This window comes from Capricornis sumatraensis, chromosome 10, assembly GCF_032405125.1.
Source record: "Capricornis sumatraensis isolate serow.1 chromosome 10, serow.2, whole genome shotgun sequence".
Lineage (NCBI taxonomy): Eukaryota > Metazoa > Chordata > Mammalia > Artiodactyla > Bovidae > Capricornis > Capricornis sumatraensis.
In genome coordinates, this window is record NC_091078.1 from 99,338,952 (window position 1) to 99,361,929 (window position 22,978).

The 22,978-nt window shown below is 44.6% G+C and overlaps 1 protein-coding gene across 1 annotated transcript in view; it reads right to left on the reverse strand.

Moving 5' to 3' along the window:
• The window catches only part of LARS2 (leucyl-tRNA synthetase 2, mitochondrial), a 142,533-nt gene extending 137,908 nt beyond the window's left edge, over nucleotides 1-4,625 (reverse strand). Inside the window, exon 1 of the mRNA XM_068982310.1 lies at nucleotides 4,392-4,625. Within this exon, the coding sequence (XP_068838411.1) occupies nucleotides 4,392-4,625 (234 nt within the window). The remainder of the gene's footprint in view (nucleotides 1-4,391) is intronic.
• Nucleotides 4,626-22,978: the final 18,353 nt, after the last annotated feature.

The following is a 22,978-nucleotide window of genomic DNA, read 5'->3' on the forward strand; positions in this document are numbered from 1 at the left end:
AAGTCTCAGAAGCAAGAGAGACAACTTGAGATTCAGGAGTCACTGGGGATTCAGGACTTTCTTCTTTAAGAAGGCAAGTGATAGACGATCCTCTCAGCTTGTAAACAACTCCCTCAAAGGAAGTGCAAGACCTCATTCTGATACCTGGTACAGAATGAGAAATAAGCAGACTGTCCACTCGATTCCACCTTACTCGTTGACATAGATTAGGCCTACTGCTTCTCTTTGGGGAATTTTTAGGAACATAAGAAAACAGTTGTTACAGAGTTCTTTGGGACCTGAAAAAACAATAAAATATTTGATATACACTATTTCTAGTTTTTCATTTTAAAGTTTTTACATTAAATGCATTTTTATTATAATCACCTTGTTTTTATTATGATATATATTTTAAAAATTATGTTTATTTAACAATCTTACCCCAAACATTTTCTATATCTAGCTTCTTCATTAATATCTTTTTTTGTATGTCTCTCCAACAAAGATGAAACTTACGGCAAAACTGAGGAATTCATTACATATGAGCTAGTTCAGTTCAGTTCAGTCGCTCAGTCGTGTCCGACTCTTTGCGACCCCATGGACTGCAGCACACCAGGCTTCCGTGTCCATCACCAACTCCCGGAGTTTACTCAAACTCACGTCCATCGAGTTGGTGATGCCATCCAGCCATCTCATCCTCTGTCATCCCCTTCTCCTCCCGCCTTCAATCTTCCGCAGCATTAGGGTCTTTTCCAATAAGTCAGCTCTTCACATCAAGTGGCCAAAGTATTGGAGCCTCACCTTCAGCATCAGTCCTTCCAAACTTCAGGACTGATTTCCTTTAGGATGGACTGGTTAGATCTCCTTGCAGTCCAAGGGACTCTCAAGAGTCTTCTCCAACACCACAGTTCAAAAGCATCAATTCTTCAGCACTCAGCTTTCTTTATAGTCCAACTCTCACATCCATACATGACTACTGGAAAAACCATAGCTCTGACTAGATGGACCTTTGTCAGCAAAGTAATGTCTCTGCTTTTTAATATGCTGTCTAGGTTGGTCCCAGCTTTTCTTCCAAAGAGCAAGCGTCTTTTAATTTCATGGCTTCAGTCACCATCTGCAGTGATTTCGGAGTATTGAGTCCACAGAAGATACAGAAAAGTACTGCTAGCAAAAGTTTTTACTATTCATGGATATTTTTGTTTATTGCAGAAAAGGTGTTCGGCTCACTGCCTGTCCCTGCCTTCTGTTTCTCTGTGTGAACTAAGTCATTTTCCTCTGTGACAATGAAATGAATTCTGTTCTCTGAGGGTAGAAGGAAGGAATTTTGGGAGTTTATAATTGAGCAGGAACCTGATTGAAAGGGACATTTTCATAATTATATAAAAGTGTAAGAATTTAAGCCTTTAATAGAAATTAAGATTGGAAGTGATGGAAAATAGATGGTTTATATATAAGTGGGTCCTATTATTTTTGTCAGCTTCTGACATCAGAAGAAAGATAACTTCTGCCTCTTTCTGGATCATGCTCTGAAACTCTGGCTGAGACTAGCGAATGGAGGGAAGTGGACCACTCAGTGGAAGCTTGCAGCCTGGGATCTGGTCCAAGCTCTGCCACTAGCTGTGAAACCTCAGGCAAATTCCTTTGTTTTTCCGGGCTCAGTTCACAGTCTGTAAATCAAAGGTGAGAAAAAGGTTTCTGGTGAAAGCATGAGCTTAGGACTCAAATGTATCTGGATCTGGGTTGTGCCACAACTGAGACTGAGGACAGAGGGTGAGATGGTTGGATGGCATCACTGACTCAATGGACATGAGCTGGAGTACATTCCAAGAGATAGTGAAGGACAGGGGAGGCTGGCGTGCTGCAGTCCATGCGGTCACCAACAGTGAGACATGACTTAGGGACTGAACAACAAGTGAGTTATGCATCTCAACAACTGACCAAACTTCCCTCCCAGTTTTCCTACTCCAACATGAGGATACGACTATGCACCTTCAGAGCTGTTTCAGAATTTAAATGAGATAAGGAAAGGAAAGATGGTGCCTAACAAACTAAAATGCTCATTAAATGAAAGTTCTTTTTATAACGATGACTATGATGATGATGGTAAAATATTCAACTTCTAAAGACTCATTTCCAGTGGATTTCAAATGTAGCTACTACCAGAGTGAGGCTGATTATAGATATGCTTTAAAATCTACCAGCATCTAGTCATGGTCTCATTCCTGTCAAAGATACACCACACATTTTTATCTTCTTCTATCTTTCATTCATGGGGCTTCCCAGGGGGTGCTAGTGGTAAAGAACTCATCTGCCAATGCAGGAGACATAAGAGGTGTGGGTTTGATCCCTGGGTTGGGAAGATGCCCTGGAGGAGGGGATGGCAACCCACTCCAGGATTCTTGCCTGGAGAATTCCATGGACAGGAGAGCCTGGCAGGATACGGTCCACAGGGTTGCCAAGAGTCTGACAAGACTGAAGTAACTTAGCATGCATCTTTCATTTATATAACACTTCAGTTTGTAAAATGTGTTTAATCTTATTTTCTCCTTTGATTTTCAAAACAATTCTGTGGGATAAACAATGCAAAGAATCTGAGGATCAGAGAGGTTAAATGCTGCTGAGAGCACAGTGAATTTGGGAGCAGAGCCAGCTTACTGCCCAGGCTCCAGACTCCTTATCTAGCATTCTCTCTGCTTTACCCTTTTCCAATTCAAACCCTGACGGAATGCCACCGAGGGATCACCCAAAATGTTCCTAAAGCTATTTACCCAATTAGTCAAACATAGTTTATTTTGATCCATTTAATTTTTTAGAAAACCATACACTTAAGAATGCAATGTCACAAGAACAAAAAGCTACAACTTCAAAATGTTTGGAGGCCACTGAATCTAAACCAAAAGAAAAAAGAAAAAGAAGCTAATTTTATGTTCCTCATTCAGAATTAAACTTCTCCCTAAGGTCTGCTTCCAAAATATATTTAGCTACATTAGTCTGGTCATGTTGCCATGAAGAATTTTCATTTCCTAATGAGGTAAAAGTTAAACTTTCATTGTATAATTATGCATTTCATTTAAACCTTCCTTTTTATCATTTCACATATTACTTACATCTCTTTCAATACCAGATTTTCTTCATAACTAATGCAAAAAACCATCCTTCAGTTTAACACAAACAGCTACCCACCCCCCATTTTTCATAATGATCAATCTCATAGAAAGAATGAGTCTGACAAGAGAGGAGAATCAGGAAAGGTGATTCTAGCACACTGTGGTCTTGGGCAAATATATATTTACTCAACTGCTTGCCTTTGTCCTAATCTCTTTAATTGAACATAGTGGTCCATGCGGTTTTCCAGCCAAGAGTACTGGAGTAGGTTGCCGGTTCCTTCTCCACGGGATCTTCCCGACCCAGGGATCAAACCTGGATCTCCCGCATTGTAGGCAGACACTTTACCATCTGAGCTACCAGGGAAGCCCCAATCAAACATAAAGTTTATATTATTTGACTGGTAACTATTATGAAAGAATGGTCAGAATTTTAAGAGTAAAACTGTACTTAATAGTGGTGTACTCTAATCAAATTCAACATTTCATGTAACAAACCACAGCTTCCATACTGTGACCAATATTGAGAGGTAAGGGTTAACACATCTAAGATTGATTCCCACCAGGCCGGCCTCCCAGAGAAGGAGCTGACTTCTAGCAGAGTATGCCATGGAAACTGGTTACAGCCAAGTGCTTTAAGACAATTAATTCAGGTAGAGCGCTGAGCTGGTGCAGACAGGCTAGAAGCCAAGAGTCCACTAACTTACATACCCGTGACCATGAGGTTGGACCCCAGCTCCAGATTACACCAGGGAAGGGCTGGGACCTCCCAAACCAAGACGGCAGAGCAGGGTTGGAGGCCAAGATCATTCCAGGGCCAAGAGAGACCCTTCTCAGAACATGCCACTTTAAAGTCCACAGCCGAGAGGCCCACATGCCCCTCCTGGAGTCTCCTATCTGACTCTGCCAGATCCCTGCATGTCGCCCCACCGGGCAGAGGACCACAGAGAAGCTGACATCTGCTATAGCTCCTGTCTGGGTGAGCTCCCCCAGTAAATGCAGCTCTAGAATGCCCAGTGCGGCACCATCCGTATGCCCCTTACGTGAACGTCCACCTCACTAAGACTCCTCCAAGCACCATCCTGCTCTCATCCCAGGGACCCATCACCAGCATCCTGGGAAGCAGGTGGGCACTACTATTACCACTGCTTATTTTCAATTAAAAAAAAATTTTTGACGCCTAGAGAGATTTGGTTCTTTGGCTCAAGGTCACATACTCAATAACTTATTTGAATCCAGGCAATCTGACCCCAGTCCACGCCCTTCGCCCCTCTTCTCAACCCTTTCAGTGTCTCGTAGAATACTCACATCTGCTTCTGAAGCCTTGAAGGCCTGGTCCTTTATTCGCTGATGCCACCATTCCTCCACATCTTTTCTTGTCTGCAACGTATACTCCTTGGTCCACTCTCCCGTGGCACTGTAAATCCCTCGGGACCGTCCTGGAATCCCTCTCCTTCCCCACTTAACGACATCTGGCCCATCGTTTAGCTGCCTTTTCAGAAGACAGGCATATAAACCCAGTCTCTGCCAAGAAGGAGCCATTCTTCAAAAGATGGAAAGGGCCTGAAAGAGAGAGGGGAAAATACACATGTGAGCCACCCAGAACCTCCCGGAGCTCCTCCTTCCATTCAGCACAGCCAGCATTCACAGGCTTTCCTCTTATTTTGATGGTTTCTTTCCCTGAAAAGAATATTTTCCTGCAGTCAAGAAAAACACAAACTTTTTTAACAGAAAATATTAAAGATGTTCTATGCTCCCAAACAGCAAAGATACAAAAGCCCCATAGGAACAAAAGGAGATCACCACCTGGGCCAGCACCAGCCACAGGGTCACAGCTTGCATGGGGAGCAGCGGAGGCCTCTCCCTTGCCTTTAGGCCAGTCTAGGGTCTGTCTAGCAGGCTTCACATCCCATCATCCAGGCTTCCAAAGAGCTCTAAGCACATCTGGGCTTGGCCTTAGGCTCAAATATCAGAAGAGCTCTTGAACACAGGCCTCCCAGGAAGACTGAAGACTCTAAGCTATGATCAGCATCCTTCATACACACTACAAGTTAAATATACTCAGTAGGCTGAGCCAGGAAATAACCATTATTTAGAAGACTCTTATTCACTTACTTCATTCATTTACCACATATTTATTGAGGTCCACATACTATTCCAGGCACTGGGGATACAGCAGTGAACAAAAATAGAGTCCCTTCTTACATGGCACTTATACACTAGCAGAGAAAAACAGGTAAGAAACGAACAAATGGTGAGAGGGGCAGGGTGGTGTGAAGTGGGGCATTGGGATTGACATGTACACTACTATGTATAAAACAGATAACTAATCACAACAGACTATAGCACGGGAAACTCTGCTCAATGATGCTCTGTAGTAACTTAAATGAGAAGGAAATCCGTGAGGCTGATTCACTGCTGTACAGCAGAAACTAACACAACACTGTACAGCAAATATACCCACCCCACCCCCCCATCCGCCAAAAAAAGAAAGAAAGGACAAATGAATAGACAGCATGTGTAACAGTGATGAGTACTATGGTTTTTGGAAAACAATCCACAGGGCTCACCAAGACATCCAGCTGCGATTCAAAATTCAGCTTAAATGCTGCATTGGTTTCCTCCAACAGTGAATTCCAGAAATGACCTCATGGAAGAAGCTTCATGATTTATCATTATGTTAAAGCCTGAGGTGACAGTTCATCAAATATTCAAGAAGTATGACTAAACAGCCTAAACTTTCTGCCTCCCTACATAACAGCATTCGCTACAGTGCAGAAACAAATGAAAACAGATCTCTCAAAACCAGAGAGAAAATGAAGGAAAAAACTGGCACTCTTAAGCTGGAGCAGAGACATTACTTTGCCAGCAAAGGTCCATCTAGTCAAGGCTATGGTTTTTTCAGTAGTCATGTAGGGATGTGAGAGTTGGACTGTGAAGAAAGCTGAACGCCGAAGAATTGATGCTTTTGAACTGTAGTGTTGGAGAAGACTCTTGAGAGTCCCTTGGACTGCAAGGAAATCCAACCAGTCCATTCTTAAGGAGATCAGTCCTGGGTGTTCTTTGGAAGGAATGATGCTAAAGCTGAAACTCCAGTACTTTGGCCACCTCATGCGAAGAGTTGACTCACTGGAAAAGACTCTGATGCTGGGAGGGATTGGGGGCAGAAGGAGAAGGGGACGACAGAGGATGAGATGGCTGGATGGCATCACGGACTCGATGGACATGAGTTTGAGTGAACTCCGGGAATTGGTGATGGACAGGGAGGCCTGGCGTGCTGCGATTCATGGGGTCGCAGAGAGTCGGACACGACTGAACAACTGAACTGAACTGAACTGAACTGAAGCTGGCTTTAATTCTTGATCCTCTGAAAATTTTGTCCACATCCACTGGGGTCTAGTCTATTTAGCAAAGGTTCCAGGTCATAAATGCTGCCAAAAGGGTTCATTATAGACTTATATAAGCGAGTTTCACACATATAAAATGGCATCACAAGTGTTGACATTTTACAAGTGAGTCTGCAAAAGTTCTTGACATACCAATTCTCACTGTACTCAACCCCTCTTGCTTCTTTGTGGGTGGAACCAGAAACAGACCAAATAAAACAAACAAGCAAAACACCTCCCTTCCTATCCACTAGGGCTTCCCTGGTGGCTCAGAGGTTAAAGCAGCTGCCTGCAATGTGGGAGATCTGGGTTCGATCCCTGGCTGGGGAAGATCCCCAGGAGAAGGAAATGGCAACCCACTCCAGTATTCTTGCCTGGAGAATCCCATGGATGGAGGAGCCTGGTAGGCTACAGTCCACCAGGCCACAAAAAGTCGGACACGACTGAGTGACTTCACTTTCTTTCACTTTCACTTTCCTATCTAATGGGCTTGGCTATTTTAAAGTGTGTAGATTCGACTACTGATACCAGGGTAAACTATATAATTAGTTGACTATCAGCAATTTCATATGACCAACCTAATATATACAGACATTTTGTACAATTAAGGCAATTACATTTATTTTGAGGAGTTTGATTTCTACATAATTAGAACCATCATAGAGTCATGGACTTTATGGTTCTCTAGTTAAGTCAGTGTTTTTATATCTTTGCAAGATAAGGAATGTTAATTTAGCAAAGGGTACAGAGATACCTGCAATTTCTCTCTTAGACTGCATTCCTTAAGAACACATAAGGAGACACAGAAAGAATGGAAGAGGATGGAATTATAAAAATACAAAGCTGACCTGAACCACAGTCTTACAAGCTCTTTGTTTTGATGCTGGTTAACTCCACTCGTGTGTGCTCAGTTGTGTCAGACTCTTTGCAACCCCATGAACTGCAGCCCGCCAGGCCCCTTTGTCCACGGGATTTTCCAGGCAAGAATACTGGAGTGGGTTGCCATTTCCTTCTCCAGGGAACCTTCCCAATCCAAGGATCAAACCCAGGTTTCCTGTGTCTCCTGCAGTGGCAGCTGGATTCTTTACCACTGAGCTACCTGGGAAGTCCAGAGTAAATGCCACATAGATTAAAGAATTTTTAAAAATACCATAGAACAAGAAAAAAGAGAGTATGTGCTAATTCTGTACAAGGTGCAGGACATTCCATCCTAGCATAAAAGCAATCAAAGAATTCAAAAGGAAAAATATTAATAAAACTCTCTAAAAAATGTAAAAAACTTGCATATCAAAAACACCATGAACCTGGGAACTCCCCTGGAGGTCGCTATTAAGACTTCACAATTCCAATGCAGGGGGCACAGGTTTGATCTCTGGTTAGAATATCACACATGCTGAATAGTGCAGTCAAACAAACAAACAAAAGGCCATGAACAAAATTGGAAGCAAACAATAAGCTGAAAGAAAACTGCTAAAACTACAAAAAAAATTACCCTTCCCTATAAAGAATTCACATATAAAAAGAGAAACATCAAAAACCTAATTTTAAAAGTTGGCAAAGAAAAGAGGATATACAAATGACTTACAAATATAAGAAAAAAGAATGACTTTATAATGAAACAAAGAAATGCACATTAGAATAACAAGGAAACATGTTGCTTATCACATTGGCAAAAATTTGTTATGAAAAAAATGTGCACTTTTATACACTGCTGGAGGAATGTAAATTGATTCCACCTCCCTGGGGAGCAATGTGGTAATATATGTGTCAAGATCCTTTAAGAAAAGTCCACACCCTTAATGTTAGGGGAACCCCAAAAACTCAGGCCGACTCAGCACACAGTGCACTCAGGGTTAAGATTTACTGCAGCCCTGGAGTTCAGTTCAGTTCCCTTCTTTTACTTCCCAGGCCCTGCTATGGGCCACTCCACTACCAAAGCCCTGATGGACACTGCCTCTTGCTGATAAAGAGCAGTCATTTTATTCGAGCACCATGCCCCTACACTGAATATGAAAGGTGTGACTCATGTTCTGTGTTATGATCAACTTGGCCCTCTTCTTCCTTAGCTCTATCACATCCAGCTCCTTGCCTAGATGTTTGGAACCTTGTCTCTTCTACTACATCCTTCCAAAGCATCAATCCCCATTATTCCATTTCTCTTTAAGAATCAGCCCTGACCTCAACTTCACTTAGGGTTTAAGTTTTTTGAGAATGGTGGGGGTACCAGCATGTGACCATAGGAGAGGCCTGAGAACTGGACCCAAAATGACAATCATATAGGGATAGAGAAACCTAGGAGAAGAGTAGGAAAAGATAGGCAAAGAAACAGAGTATGTGGGGAAAGCACAGGACACAGCGTGCGCCCAAAAGAAAGTGTGCAAAAATGTACCTGGGAAATTAACAAGGAGCCAAGTTATGTGCAAACGAAACAACTAAATCTCTATGTGACTTTGGAGAAATTATTTCCTGTCCACAACACCAGCTTCTCCTTAAAATGAAGGGGTAAATCCAGATGATCTCTGAGGACCATCGAGCCCTAACATGCTGTGACAATCATCTGTGGGTCACGAGATGAGGTGGGCAAAGATTCAGGGACCAACTGGGGTAATGGAAGAGTGGAGAGAGGGACTTGAGTACAAAACTGAGTACATATACGTTTTTCCGGGAAAGGGCCCAGAGCTATCAACGGAGTCGGTGGCTCAAAGAGTCTTAAGATCTGGATCTCAGAGACTTTTCCAATTAGGAAACTGCACAGCTCCGAGATCACCGAACCCAGACCGCACTTTCCCTTCTGGCTCCCGGCAAGTCGAAATCTATCGATCTGGGGAGAGGGGAGATCAGGTCGCGTCTCGAGTCCCGCTGAGCCCGGGTCAGGGATTTACCTGCTCACAGGCTCTGGCCTGCGGCTCCTTACTCCTTGGTTCCCACCTTAGGCGAACACCGCCCGGACAGTCACCATGGGCGCCGCCATGTTGGCAGAACAACAACTTTATCGATAGTGGCCGCCAAAGACACAGACAGGCGGTAGCAGAGCCGAAGGAGGCGGAGCGCTGCCTGGTCCCGACTCCCGGCATTCCTTGAGGCCGGGGTCGCAGCACTACAGTCCCGGGTTCCGCTCTTCGGTCACTGGCACCGCCTCCTGGCTCCAAGCCCCGCCTTTGGACCCAGTACTCCACCGAGTCTGGTGGCTGCAAAACTCTGAACGCACAAGAATCAGATTCTTAATTGCAGCAGACGTGTGAAAGCCATCAGTTTAGTGCCCCTAGGCGGCACGTGGTGTAAAGACCACTGGAGGAAACCTGAGGCCACGGTTCGAAGTCCATCCTCCTCCTTTCTCAACTTCTTGATCCTTAATGGACCACGTGGTGGTTAAGACATCTTCCACCACATCCGTGGTCTAGCTCTGGGAGGGGAATTACCTGGCTAAAGCTGGAAATAAAGTGTTTTCCTCACTTGACACTTGGGCTGGGTGTCAGGAAAGCATGATACCTGACCACCCACTTTCCTAAAAGAGTTTATGTATGGTCAGTAGAAGACACTGTGTGCAAATATGCACCAGATAGTCCCCAGACCAGCAAACCACCCAGACGCTAGTCTCTTGCCAAATTCCAAGTCTTTAATAACAGTTTCCTGACAGTTCAAAATCCAAATATTTTGTCATTGTGTACACTTCAAACCAGCAAATACTTCACTTGCTAGGAATGTGGAATCTCAGCCCCTATCCCAGACCTGCTGAACTGGACTCTGCATTTTAACAAATCTCTAGGGAATTCTTAGGCACACTTAAGTTTGAGACTCACTGTCTTAGAATGTGAGAGTTAGAAACAATCTTGAGAACACTCTAGTCCAGCAGGCTCATTTTACCAAGCTGCAAGATCAAGCCAGTGAATCCTAAAGGAAATCAGCCCTGAATATTCATTGGAAGGAATGATCCTGAAGCCGAAGCTCCAATACTTTGGCCACCTGATACAAAGAGCTGCCTCATTGGATAAGACCCTGATGCTGGGAAAGATAGAAGGCAGGAGAAGGGGACAATGGAGGACTGAAGAATAAAACTGAGGCCCAATGGAGCTGTTTAGCTCAAGATCACAGCAAGCAAGTCAGTACAGTCACCCCAAGGTATCCCAGGACCCTTTGAGAATATAAAAATCCAAGGATGTTCAAGTCTCTCATTAAAATGGTATGATATTTGCATATAACCTATGCACATCCTCTTGTACACTTTAAAATCATCTCTAGATTATCTGTTAATACCTTATACAGTGAAAATACTATGTAAATATCAAACTGTGGGAAATTCAAGAGATGGGAATACCAAACCACCTGACCTGCCTCCTGAGAAACTTGTATGCAGGTCAAGAAGCAACAGTTAGAACCAGACATGGAACAATGGACTGGTTCAGAACTGGGAAAGGAGTAAGTCAAGGCTGTATATTGTCATCCTGCTTATTTAATTTACATGCAGAGTACATCATGCGAAATTGCAGGCTGGATGAAGCACAAGCTGGAATCAAGATTGCCAGGAGAAATATCAATAACTTCAGATATGCAGATGAAACGACCCTTATGGAAGAAAGTGAAGAGGAACTACAGAGCCTCTTGATGAAAGTGAAGAGAAGAGTGAAAAAGCTAGCTTAAGGCTCAACATTCAAGAAACTAAGATCACGGCATCCGGTCCCAGCATTTCATGGCAAATAGATGGGGAAACAATGGAAACAGTGACAGACTTTCTTTTCTTGGGCTCCAAAATCACTGCAGATGGTGACTGAAGCCATGAAATTAAAAGACACTTGCTCCTTGGAAGAAAATCTATGACCAACCTAGACAGCATATTAAAAAGCAGAGACATTACTTTGCCAACAAAGGTCTGTCTAGTCAAAGCTATGGTTTTTCCAATAGTCATGTATGGATGTGAGAGTTGGACCACAAAGAAAGCTGAACGCCAGAGGATCTATGCTTTTAAACTGTGGTGTTGGAGAAGACTCTTGAGAGTCCCTTACCCTTCAAGGGGATCAAACCAGTCAATCCTAAAGGAAATCAGTCCTGAATATTCATTGGAAGGACTGAAGCTGAAGGTGAGGCTCCAATAGTTTGGCCACCTGATGAGAAGAGCTGACTCATTAGAAAAGACCCTGATGCTGGGAAAGATTGAAGACAGGAGGAGAAGGGGACAACAGAGGATGAGATGGTTGGATGGCATCACCAACTCGATGGACATGAGTTTGAGCAAGCTCCAGGAGATGAGGAAGGACAGGGAAGCCTGGTGTGCTGCAGTCCATGGGGCCGCAAAAAGTTGGACACAACTGAGCAACTGATCAACAATAACAATGTAAATGCTATGTAAATTGGTGCCAGTGTGCTTTCTGGAACTTTCTGGAATTGGGAGGCGGGGATATTTCTCATCTGTGGTTGGTTGAATCCACTGATGTAGAATCACGGATCCAGACGGTTCAGTGTAAAAGTTCTGGTATTCAAAATTGGGTCTCTAACACCTGCTAAAATAATGCCCTTCCCAAAGTGCAGAATGAAGGATCATTAGCTAAGACAACTTCCAGGCCAACCTCTCATTTCGAAGATAAGGATGCACTGAGGTCCAGAGATTGGATACAGCTTAAGATCACACAGGCAGCTGATGGCAGAACATCAGAAGCACTGACTCTCACATTAACATACCACACAGAGTAACATACCCTTCAAGGGTGTCATGCTGTATGCACATATAACTCGCATGCCCTTTCCCTAATTTACCCAAAACACTAAATTCCAAGTGGCCTCACCTTTATTTTGATTCAAAATCTCTCTTTCCTCCTATGAATTAAAGTAAATGCTGACATTTCTAGGAGGTTATTTCAAATACAGTTTTTCTAACATTTCACTTGCTTTACTGGAAAATTGCTATTTTTACATCAAACAAGACAGTAGCATGAAAGTAAATTTCTTCCACTCTTAAAGAGCTTGCTACAAAGATCCATTATTAAGTGAAACACACAAGCTGCTGGGCTGTGTAAAAACTTATCCCACTTTCAATTCTGCAAAAAGGAAAGGGAATAAAGGAAATACATGTGTCGGTATATGCATGGAAAGAAATCTAGAAGAGTATGTCTCATACTATTTATTTCCTGTGATGATCTCTAGGAACAGTGTTTCCACAGGTCTTTCTCTACAAGAGTTTTCTATGTTCCTTTTGCTTTTTCTATTAGCTTGTGTGGTAGGCTGAATAGTGGTCCCCAAGGATATCTAGGTCCTAATCCTTAAAACCTGTGAATATTATTGTATATGGCAAAAGAGACTTCACAGTGTGATTAAATTAAATATCTTGGAGTTGAGATTAAATGTTACTTTTCTTCCGACTTATTAACTCGTGTATCCTTTAATGGCCGGCATGCGACCTTCAGCTGGAACCATCTCCCACCCCCATGTTTTCCCCTCCAGCTTCCCTGCATGCTTCTCTGGGAGTCTCACCTGCCTTGATTTTTGCTCTAACAGCCAGGCCCTGCATCAGGACATGGGTGGACAAGGATAAAGAAAACAGGCTTCCCTGACCTCAGGGAGACTCTCATAGGAAACTGTCTCTCTAGTTCTCTCCGCCTGGGCCCCCTGCCTCTCCTGCCATCCGTGCGCCTTTCATGTTATGGCGTCTGATCCTCCAAGTTTCTCTTCCTCCTCCTCCTCCTCCTCCTCCCCCTTCTTTCTCTCTTCACAGCCACCCTCTTGGATGGTCTCTTTCTGGTCCCTTCCACACCACCTCCTCACCCTTTACCCTCCTCACCTTGCCCCGCCTACCCTGTTGAAACCTACCAAATTTCAGACATTCTGAATTCATTCAAGCACTGTTCAAAAAATTTTAATGACCAAAACCCTGAGTTCTTTGTGGACTCCTTTAACATCTTTGAGTTTTATCTGAATCGCTGCCCAGCTTTACTCCTCTACCCTTGGTTCATTTTCCCTGCCTCTTGCACCTTGCTCTGCACTCTCTTTGTTTAATACAAAAGCCTGTGTGTCAGAAATTTCTAGGAATAGAGGGGTCTCCATTTCTTCAATTGTTTCTTCCCTTAGTGTAAAAATAAGTCTTTTCCCCTGTTTACCTCACTAGGGAAAGTAAACTCACTAGAAATGACTTCGAGATGCAAGAGTAATAAATAATTCCAACTTGACATTTATTCCCATGCGTTTGTGACCTTTTAAAAAATGAATCCTGGGGCAGCCATGGAAATGCTTATCTGAGCTGTCATGTTTCAGACATTGATTCAGATCTTCCAGGCACAACTTTCAGGCCTCCATTATGGAAAGGCAGGCAAGATTCTTGCTACTTTATAGATGGTTTTGCAATAAAAATGCCCCAGCTGTGATAGTCAAATCACTGAAGGTATAGATAGGCTTATTACCTATGATTTTTCCCTCTTATCTATTCCTCCCCATTTTCTGGTCACTGCTTCTGGACTTCCCTTTAAAAACCAAAACAAAACCCTCTAAATCTGTCTTAAGAACTTGACCTCACCCCACATACCGTAGGTCTGAGGTCTGGCTTAATCCAATCCAGCCATTCCACCCCCTGACCACAGAGATGGTTGAGGCAAGCATCTTATCTCAACTAGACTGACCAGAGGAAAGCCCAGGACTTCTGCGGGGAACACTAGAACCCAGATTCTTTTCCCTGCTGTGTGGAAATTAAAATCTCAGGAGTTGCAGCAGCCATCCCAGAACCAGCTAGATGAGTCTGCTAAGAATCAAGGCAGGAAGCTGAGAGACAAATTGGGTCCTGGTGCTACTGACGGATCTGCCATCAAGCCCTACCTGAAGCCAACTGCCTCAGAATCCTCTTTCCAACTAGGCCTCAACTTATAGACTTCTGTGTCTATCTCTGCATGACCCAATCACGCCAAGAATCCTGCAAAGTCAGGCTGGCCAGACTCCCTCTGCCCTTCATCATCCTCCACCAGCTCCCAAGAGATGTCTGATCATCCTGGCCTGCCTTCAGCAAGAATCCTGTTAGGCTGGCTTAGCCAGGCTCTCCCCTTACCCTTGATGTTTCCTATTAGTAATTTCCCATCCACTGACCCTCATTCTGCTCCTTGGCTATAAACTTCCACTTTTCCTTATCATATTCAGAGCTAAGCCTGATCTTTCTCCCCTCCCACAAAACCCCACTGCAGCAGTCCCTATACCTACAGCAAAAGTCCTTCTGAATAAAGTCTGCCTCACTATTTTAACTAGTGTCATGAATAACTTTTTTCTTTAGTGGTTCTTGCTGACATGAAAGTTAAGCCTAGGGGCTTCCCTGGTGGTCCAGTGGTTTAACAATCTGCCTGCCGGTGCAGGGGACACAGGTTCGATACCTGTCCAGGAAGATGGAACATGCTGTAGGGCAGCTAAGCCTGTGTGCCACAACCACTGAGCCTGCATGCCTAGAGCCCATGCTCCGCAACAAGAGAAGCCACCGAAATGAGAAGCCCCTGCAACACAACGAGAGAAGAGCCGTGGCTCACTGCAACTAGCAGTGATCAACAGCCTCAGACATGCGGATGATACCATTCTAAAGGCAGAAAGCGCAGAGGAACGAAAGAGCCTCTTGATAAGGGTGAAGGAGGAGGATGAATGAGCCGGCTTAAGACTATATGATAAAAAAACTAAGATCATGATGTCTGCCCCCATTACTGCATGGCAAACAGAAGGGGAAAAGATGGAAGTAGTGACAGATATCTTCTTCTTGGGCTCCAAAATCACTGCAGACGGTGACCGCAGCCATGAAATCAGAGGATGACTGCTTCTTGGCAGGAAGGCGATGACAAACCTAGACAGTGTGTTGAAAAGCAGAGACATTACTCTGAGAACAAAGGTTCATATAGTCAAGGCTATGGTCCTCCCAGTGGTCAACCACGGTTGTGAGAGCTGGACCATAAAGAAGGCAGAATGCCAAAAAATTGATGCCGTTGAACTATGGTGCTGGAGAAGACTCCTGAGAGTCCCTTGGACAACAAGGAGATCAAACCAGTCTATCTTAAGGGAGATCAATCCTGAATATTCACTGGAAGGAATGATGCTGAAGCTGAAGCTCCAGTATTTTGGTCATCTGATGTGAACAGATGACTCAATGGAAAAGTCCTTGATGCCGGGAAAGACTGAGGGGAGAAGGAGAAGAGGGCGTCAGAGAATGAGATGGCTGGATGGCATCACCAATGCAATGAACATGAACTTGGGCAAACCCTGGGAGATGGTGAGGGACAGGGAGGCCTGGCGTGCTGCAGGCCATGGGGTCGCAGAGGCAGACACGACTGGGTGCCTGAACAACACTGCAACTAGAGGAAACCTGTTTGCAGCAGCAAAGACCCAGTGCAGCCATAAATAATAAAATTAAGAAAGAAAGTTAAGCCCAGCACTGACGGGTCAAAAAACTCATAATGATCTTTGCAAAGCCAGCATCCTAGACGTCTGTAGGTGGGAGAAGATTCATTTCTGAAGAGCCGTCTTGGTCTTGAGTGACCTAGAGTATAATCAGTACATATTCCCCTAGGTGCCTGATATTAAAAAGTACCCCTTAGATAGTATATTCAAAAGCAGAGACATTACTTTGCCGACTAAGGTCCGTCTAGTCAAGGCTATGGTTTTTCCTGTGGTCATGTATGGATGTGAGAGTTGGACTGTGAAGAAGGCTGAGCACCAAAGAATTGATGCTTTTGAACTGTGGTGTTGGAGAAGACTCTTGAGAGTCCCTTGGACTGCAAGGAGATCCAACCAGTTCATTCTGAAGGCGATCAACCCTGGGATTTCTTTGGAAGGAATGATGCTAAAGCTGAAACTCCAGTACTTTGGCCACCTCATGAGAAGAGTTGACTCACTGGAAAAGACTCTGATGCTGGGAGGGATTGGGGGCAGGAGGAGAAGGGGACGACCAAGGATGAGATGGCTGGATGGCATCACGGACTCGATGGACGTGAGTCTGAGTGAACTCCGGGAGATGGTGATGAACAGGGAGGTCTGGAGTGCTGCGATTCATGGGGTCGCAAAGAGTCAGACACGACTGAGCGACTGAACTGAACTGAACCCCTTTGGGCCTACTTTCCAGGATATAAAGTTTGCTGAAAAAGATTTCTTTTGTTGAGTTTTAAAATTTTATGTTCTCCCTCTACCCCATGCCTTAGCTGTTCTTGAGTATATATGAAAAAACCCACTTGGAGTGATTTATACCACAATAATCTTTGGATGCTGAGACCAACCTTGGGATTAAGCTTTTAATCTGTTCATTATAGGGAAGGAAAAAATAGTTTCCATTGCTGCAAATCTCCTTAGGCCTTGTGATTGCTTCTAGAAAAAGATAATCCTACTTGAAGAAATACTAAATGTACAAGACAGTATTGAGTTACATTTGACCTGAAGAGATTCAGAATTCTTATTATTAGGAAGATGCCCTGGAGAAGGGCATGGCAACCTACTCCAGTATTCTTGCTTGGAGAATCCCAGGTAGAGAAGAGCCTGGCAAGCCACAATCCATGGGGTTGCAAGAGTGGGACATGACTGAGCAACTAAACCACCACCACCAACAGGCTGAGAGTGGGCTTTGGTTTACTCATATGTATTTGCAAATGTGTAAAATGTATTTTGTTCATCTTTTGGTGATATCTGCAATTTTAATGTATCTGGATGCTCAGTTGCTCAGTTGTGTCCAACTCTTTGGGACCCCATGGACTGTAGGCCCCCAGGCTCCTCTGCCCATGGGATTTCCCAAACAAGAATACTGGAGTGGATTGCCATTTCCTCCTCCAGAGGATCTTCCTGACCCAGGGACTGAACCCTTCTCTCTCCTGTATTGCAAGTGGATTCTGTACCCATTGAGCCAACTCAATTTTAATAAATAAAAGTTAATAAGGTCTCCTAGATCCTACATCTCTGCTATTAATTTGGCAGTTAGTCAGGCCATCTTCTGACAACACTTGTAGAGGTAATTAGCCTTGAATTTATGTGTGTCTTTTCTTCCAAAGTAGACAATAAATTAAGTCAATGAGTATGCTCCTCTGATCCTTGATGAGCAGCACAGTTTTGTACACAGAGGACAGCAAGTTGTGTGTCAGTCCCAAAGATCTAGTTAAGTGTGTGACAGCCCAAATTGTAGAGCACACAAACAGGGAAAGCACAGGCTTCAGTTCCCTACTCTGCCCAATCTGTGAGGTGTAGGAGTCATGAACAGAAAGAATCTAACAAGTGCCGGTTACACAGAGGGAGCTTAAGAACTGGTGGCCTGGTATTAGCAGTAACCATAACGTAACTGTCCCTTACGGTCCTGCAGTGGCTGGAAGGACTTGCTGGTATGTTCTTCACCCGACAGTGGCTTCCCAATGCATGCATGCTTAGTCTGTAAGTCGTGTCCAATTCTTTGCGACCTCATGGACTATAGCCTGCCAGGCTCTTCTGTCCATGGGATTCTCCAGGCAAGAATACTGGAGAGGATTACCATGCCCTCCTCCAGGGGATCTTCCTGACCCAGGGATCCAACCTGCGTCTCTTGCGTCTCCTGCATTGGCACGTGGGCTCTTCACCACTGAGCCACCTGGGACTTCCCAGTGGCTGGTGGTAAACACACCCTAAGTAGAGAGGATGATGGTAAAAAATCTGTGCTTTTCTTCTTGGTTCCCTTTCAGAACAACCAGGCTGTGTATCTGAGGAGCACTCTGGAGTTCTTTCTATTAATAATCTCCTCCCTTTTTTCTCCCTCTTCATTCCCTGTGGTCCTTATTACCCGCCTTGTCCCTTCTCCTCCCCTACAGAGTTTCTAAGTCTTTAAGACAAACCAGCCTTTTTCTTACAATGTTGGTTGCTTTCATAGCAGTTCGTATTCTTATGCTGAGTGACTTCCTTCCCACCAGGGTAGAAGATGAAAATAAAGAGGGGAAAGGGACCAAAAATCTCGCATGGCCAAACAGTAACAATGATAAAATCATCATCATCATTGTCATCCGAATTCTGTACCTGGAACCCAGGGTGAAGGATGAAGGAAGGGGGAGATGGGGAGAAGAGTTACGTTCAGTTCAAGTGCTTGGACGTGGGAGGAGAAGGAAGGAAGAGAAAAAAGGGAAACAGAAACAGACTCACAGAGTAGAGAACAGATTTGGGGTTGCCAAGGAGGAAGCAGAGCAGAGGAGGGATGGATGGGGAGTTTGGAGTTAGCAGATGCCAACTATTACATACAGAATGGATAAATCACAAGGTCCTACTGTATAGCATGGGGAACCATATTCAATATCTTGAGACAAGCCATGATGGAAAAGAATATAAAACATAATGCACTGGCCTCTCCTTTGGGGTCGGCCCACCCACACACCTCGAAGGTGTACTTTCCTTTTCTTGCCTAATAAAACTCTGAGCTGTAACCGAGCTGTAACACTGGTCCGCCATTTCAAGTGGTGAGACAGAAACGAGGAAATCACACACTCTCCCGACATATCTGATGCCGTGACCTGGATGGAACCTGTCTGAAGCAATCTTAGCTCAGCACCCCCACGAGGTGGAGGCCAAGCACAGCAGAAGCCAAACTTGGTGAAAGCTCACACTGTAGAAGCTGAATGTGATGGAAATGTATCACGGTAGAAGTGACCAAGAAGCCTGTGTGCTGGAAACCAGGACAGCAAAAACAAACTCTGCAGAAAGCTCATGCAGCTCAGTCTCAGATTTCAGAAGACCTCTGGTTAAGCAGTCAAGGTACCAGAGCACGACTCCTGGATTCACCATTCATGAGTCAAGCCGTGGAAGAAAGCAGAAGAGGACACTCAATACACCTGTGAGCCCCTGGGAGATCTCAGATACCTATTCAGGACTACAAATGAGTGTCATTCTAATGAACATCCCCTAAAATTAAGTGTCTGGGGATAAGCTTTCTTAGGACAGCTCTAAAGAGCCAACACAGCTTGGCAGAGGTTGTACTCCAAAATAGACAGGAGATACATCTCCTGATCACTGAACAAGGAGGGATTTGAGCCATCTTGAATGAGACATGTTGTTTCTGCATAAATACCTCTAGCTAAGTTGAAGAAAGTCTCACAGTCCTCAAGAAAAACATTCAGATCCTACAGGATCTCAAAGAACAAGCTGGAGAATCCTCAGGGTGGCTACAATCTCTCTTTGGGGGTTCTTTCTCCTAGCGAAGGGGGATTTGGAGTTGGCTAATGCTCCTACTAACCCCTGTTTTCACTATGTTGACACTGCTTATGGTTGCTCCATGTATTAAAATTGTTTAACCCATTTTGTCTCTGCCCAGATCAATAAGATACAAAATGCAGTGCTAGTTCAACAAGGATATATAAAACTACACTCAGTCGCAGAAAGCATCACTCACCCTTAGATGGACACAGCTATAAAGACTCTGAGGTTTGAGACTAGCAAGAGGGGGAGGCCCAATGCCCCTTGCTGTCCCAGCTCAACAGGAAGTAACCAGAGAGACCTCAATGTGCCTATTCCCAAAGAATGGGGCCTCCTATCTCCTGAGGGGGGAATGTTAGGTAGTTAGAATAGGAAAAAAGAGTCCAAAATGGCAGTGACTAAAAGACAAAGAAAGGGAAAAGCCCACGAGAATGGAACAAAAGAAAATCCACAGACCTGAGAAAATCCGCAGAGTTGAGAACTTCAGGTGAAACAAACACGCCCCCTTCTTGGCTAGCCCAATTTGCATAGGGCAGGCTCAGCAGGGAGGAGACAAAAAGAGGAAGCCAAGTCGGACTGAGGCCTCTCTCCTTTGGGGTCGGCCCCCTCACATCTTGAGGGTATACTTTCCTTTACTTGCCTAATAAAACTCTGAGCTGTAACTGAGCTGTACACTGGTCTGCCATTTCAAGTCTTTGCTGCAGTGAGACAGAACCGAGGAAATTACACACTCTTGTGACATGTCTAAATGCTGAATACCTGAAATGTGTCCAGTTTTTTGCTATGAATAAAGATTTTATGAACATTTTTTAAAACTGTGTCTATATATAACTGAATCACTTTGCTGAACAGCAGAAATTAACACAACTATGCTAACTAACACAACTAAGTCAACTATGTGTATGCATGTGCTCGGCTGTGTCTGACTCTTTGTGACCCCATGGACTGTAGCCCACCAGGCTGCTCTGTCCATGGGATTTTCCCAGCAAGTCTTCTGGAATGGGCTGCCATTTCCTCCTCCAGGGAAGTAAAAGTCACTCAGTAGTGTCTGACTCTTTGCAACCCCATGGACTGTGTAGCCTGTCAGACTCCTCTGTCCATGGAATTCTCAAGTGGGTAGCAATTCCCTTTCTCCAGGACATCTTCCCAATCCAGGAATCGAACCTAGGTCTCCCACATTGCAGGTGAATTCTTTACCGTCTGAGTCACCAGAGAACCCCAAGCCAACTATACTTCAATTTTTTAAAAATCTAAAAAAAAAGGGGGGGGTGGAGGAGAGAAGAGGAGAGGGAATAGAAGGAAGAGGAGATAGACAGGAAAGAGAAAGAGGAGGAGAAGTTGGATGAGGGAGAGAAGGAGAAGGTTGAGAAGGAGGAGACTGAGGAGGAGGAGGAGCACACTGAAGAGGACGTGGAAGCCTTGGGTTGAGAAGCAGGCAGTGAGATTCTGTCCTCGACTCTCAGCCCAGGGGGGCAAATGCCATTTTAGAGTCTGCAAAGGGCTAAAAACAGAAGATGACAGTGCAGTTTATGAGTCAACTGGACTATTCTGCAGCCATTTAAATCTGGACCACCCCGTTCCCAGAAAGAGGTGGAGGATGCTGACAGGCAGTGAGGCTGCCCCCTCCAGAAGGTGTGGGTGGGACAGGTAAAGAAACTTTTCTAGTGTGTAGATCCCATGAAAGTATAGGCCACTTAGTCTGATAAAGTGCAAAGAGGCATCTATTCAACACTTTTCTTCTGATTCAGTCTGCACCTCATCTTCAAGGGATGAAACAGGGACACTGACCAGGTTAGTTAAACCTCTGTTCTCAGACATCTACATGCATGTGAATCACCCAGGGATAAGTCTGGGGGAATGGAGGGCTGACAGTGCATTTCTAGCAGGCTCCCAGAAGATGCCGGTGCAGCCAGCCCAGACTGCAGGGTAAGAAGTAAAGATCTGAACAATAGCTTTGGTGTGACGAAGTCTCTTGCAACATGAAAGTGACACAGATGTAAGACAAGATACATGACCACTGATTTATTTCCTAATACTTAACTTTTTGCTTCCCAGGTGGCTCAGTGGTAAAGAATCACCTGCCAGTGCAGGAGATGCAGGAGACATGGGTTTGATCCCTGGGTCGGGAAGATGCCCTGGAGGAGGGCATGGCAACCCACTCCAGTATTGCTGCCTGGAGAATCCCATGGACTGAGGGACCTGGTGAACTACAGTCCATAGGGTCACAAAGAGTCAGACATGACTGAGTGACTGAGCATGCACACAGTTACTTAGTCTTTAAATCTGGGGAGCAAAGTCCCATCTGAACAAGTGGGAAGCGTAAATAATCAAACCTTAATAAATAGGAAGGAAGGAAGATGAAAATGAATTACTTCTAAGGCGATACAGTAAAAGACAATAAGAATTAACAGAATTTTGCCAACTAGAGATTGGTCTTTTTGAACTTACTTGAATAAATACATCTAAATCAATTTGAAATTAGCTAACTGTTCATCAAATGGAAGCTGCCAAAGTGCTTGGAATAGATTTTTTTTTAAGAGTGCTTAACATCTCTCCACCTGAGTCTTGTTTACATGTTAAATTTGCTCAGCAGATTCAAGGGCAGAGACTAATCCCTATCAAAATAGCCACATTTCCTTCTGAGTTGAACTAATCACGTGTGAACAGTTCAGTTTCACCCATCAAACATCTGAACATTCTATACACACTGAGTGTCACCTTAGGTCCTGGAGAGGAAGAAAGGCAAGGCACTGAACACGTGTGCTCAGGAGCTTGGGTTGTAGTGGTGGAGATGGACAGTGGAGCCCCCCCTTTCCATTGTCTCTAATGATGAGCAGCACAGAGACTAAGGCACACAGAGGAGGGACACATCTCAGCCCAGACAGGAAGGAGAGTGCACGGCAGGGAGGGATAAACCAGGAAAGGCATCCTGGAGGAGGTGATCTGAGCTCCGTCCTGCTTGTGTGACTGAAAGACAGCTTCTGGATGTTCATTCTTCAAGTCCGCACAACTGGATTCAGGAAGATGGGTAGCCCTCTGGCCTCCCTAGTCATGAGTTGCTGGCTAGCAAGTCTTCAGTTCCTCAGCTTCTTTGCCATCCCATACCCCACCTCTCCCCACAGCCAATAGGGGGCAGAGGCAGTGGTCCTGAGCAAAAAGAATCTCCAGGAATTACACTAATGTACGCAGTAGCATCTCATTAGCATCTCTGCCAGCAGAAAGCACGTGAATAATTCATTGGTTCTGCTCTAGAGTGCTCCAAACTCCCTCATAGTAAGGGGAAGCTTCAGGAGCTGGGGGAGAGGGGGCTGTGATGAAGCAGCAGCTCCCAGGCTGGAAGGTGTTCACTCATGGACCCACAGTGTTTCTCTGATGGAAGAG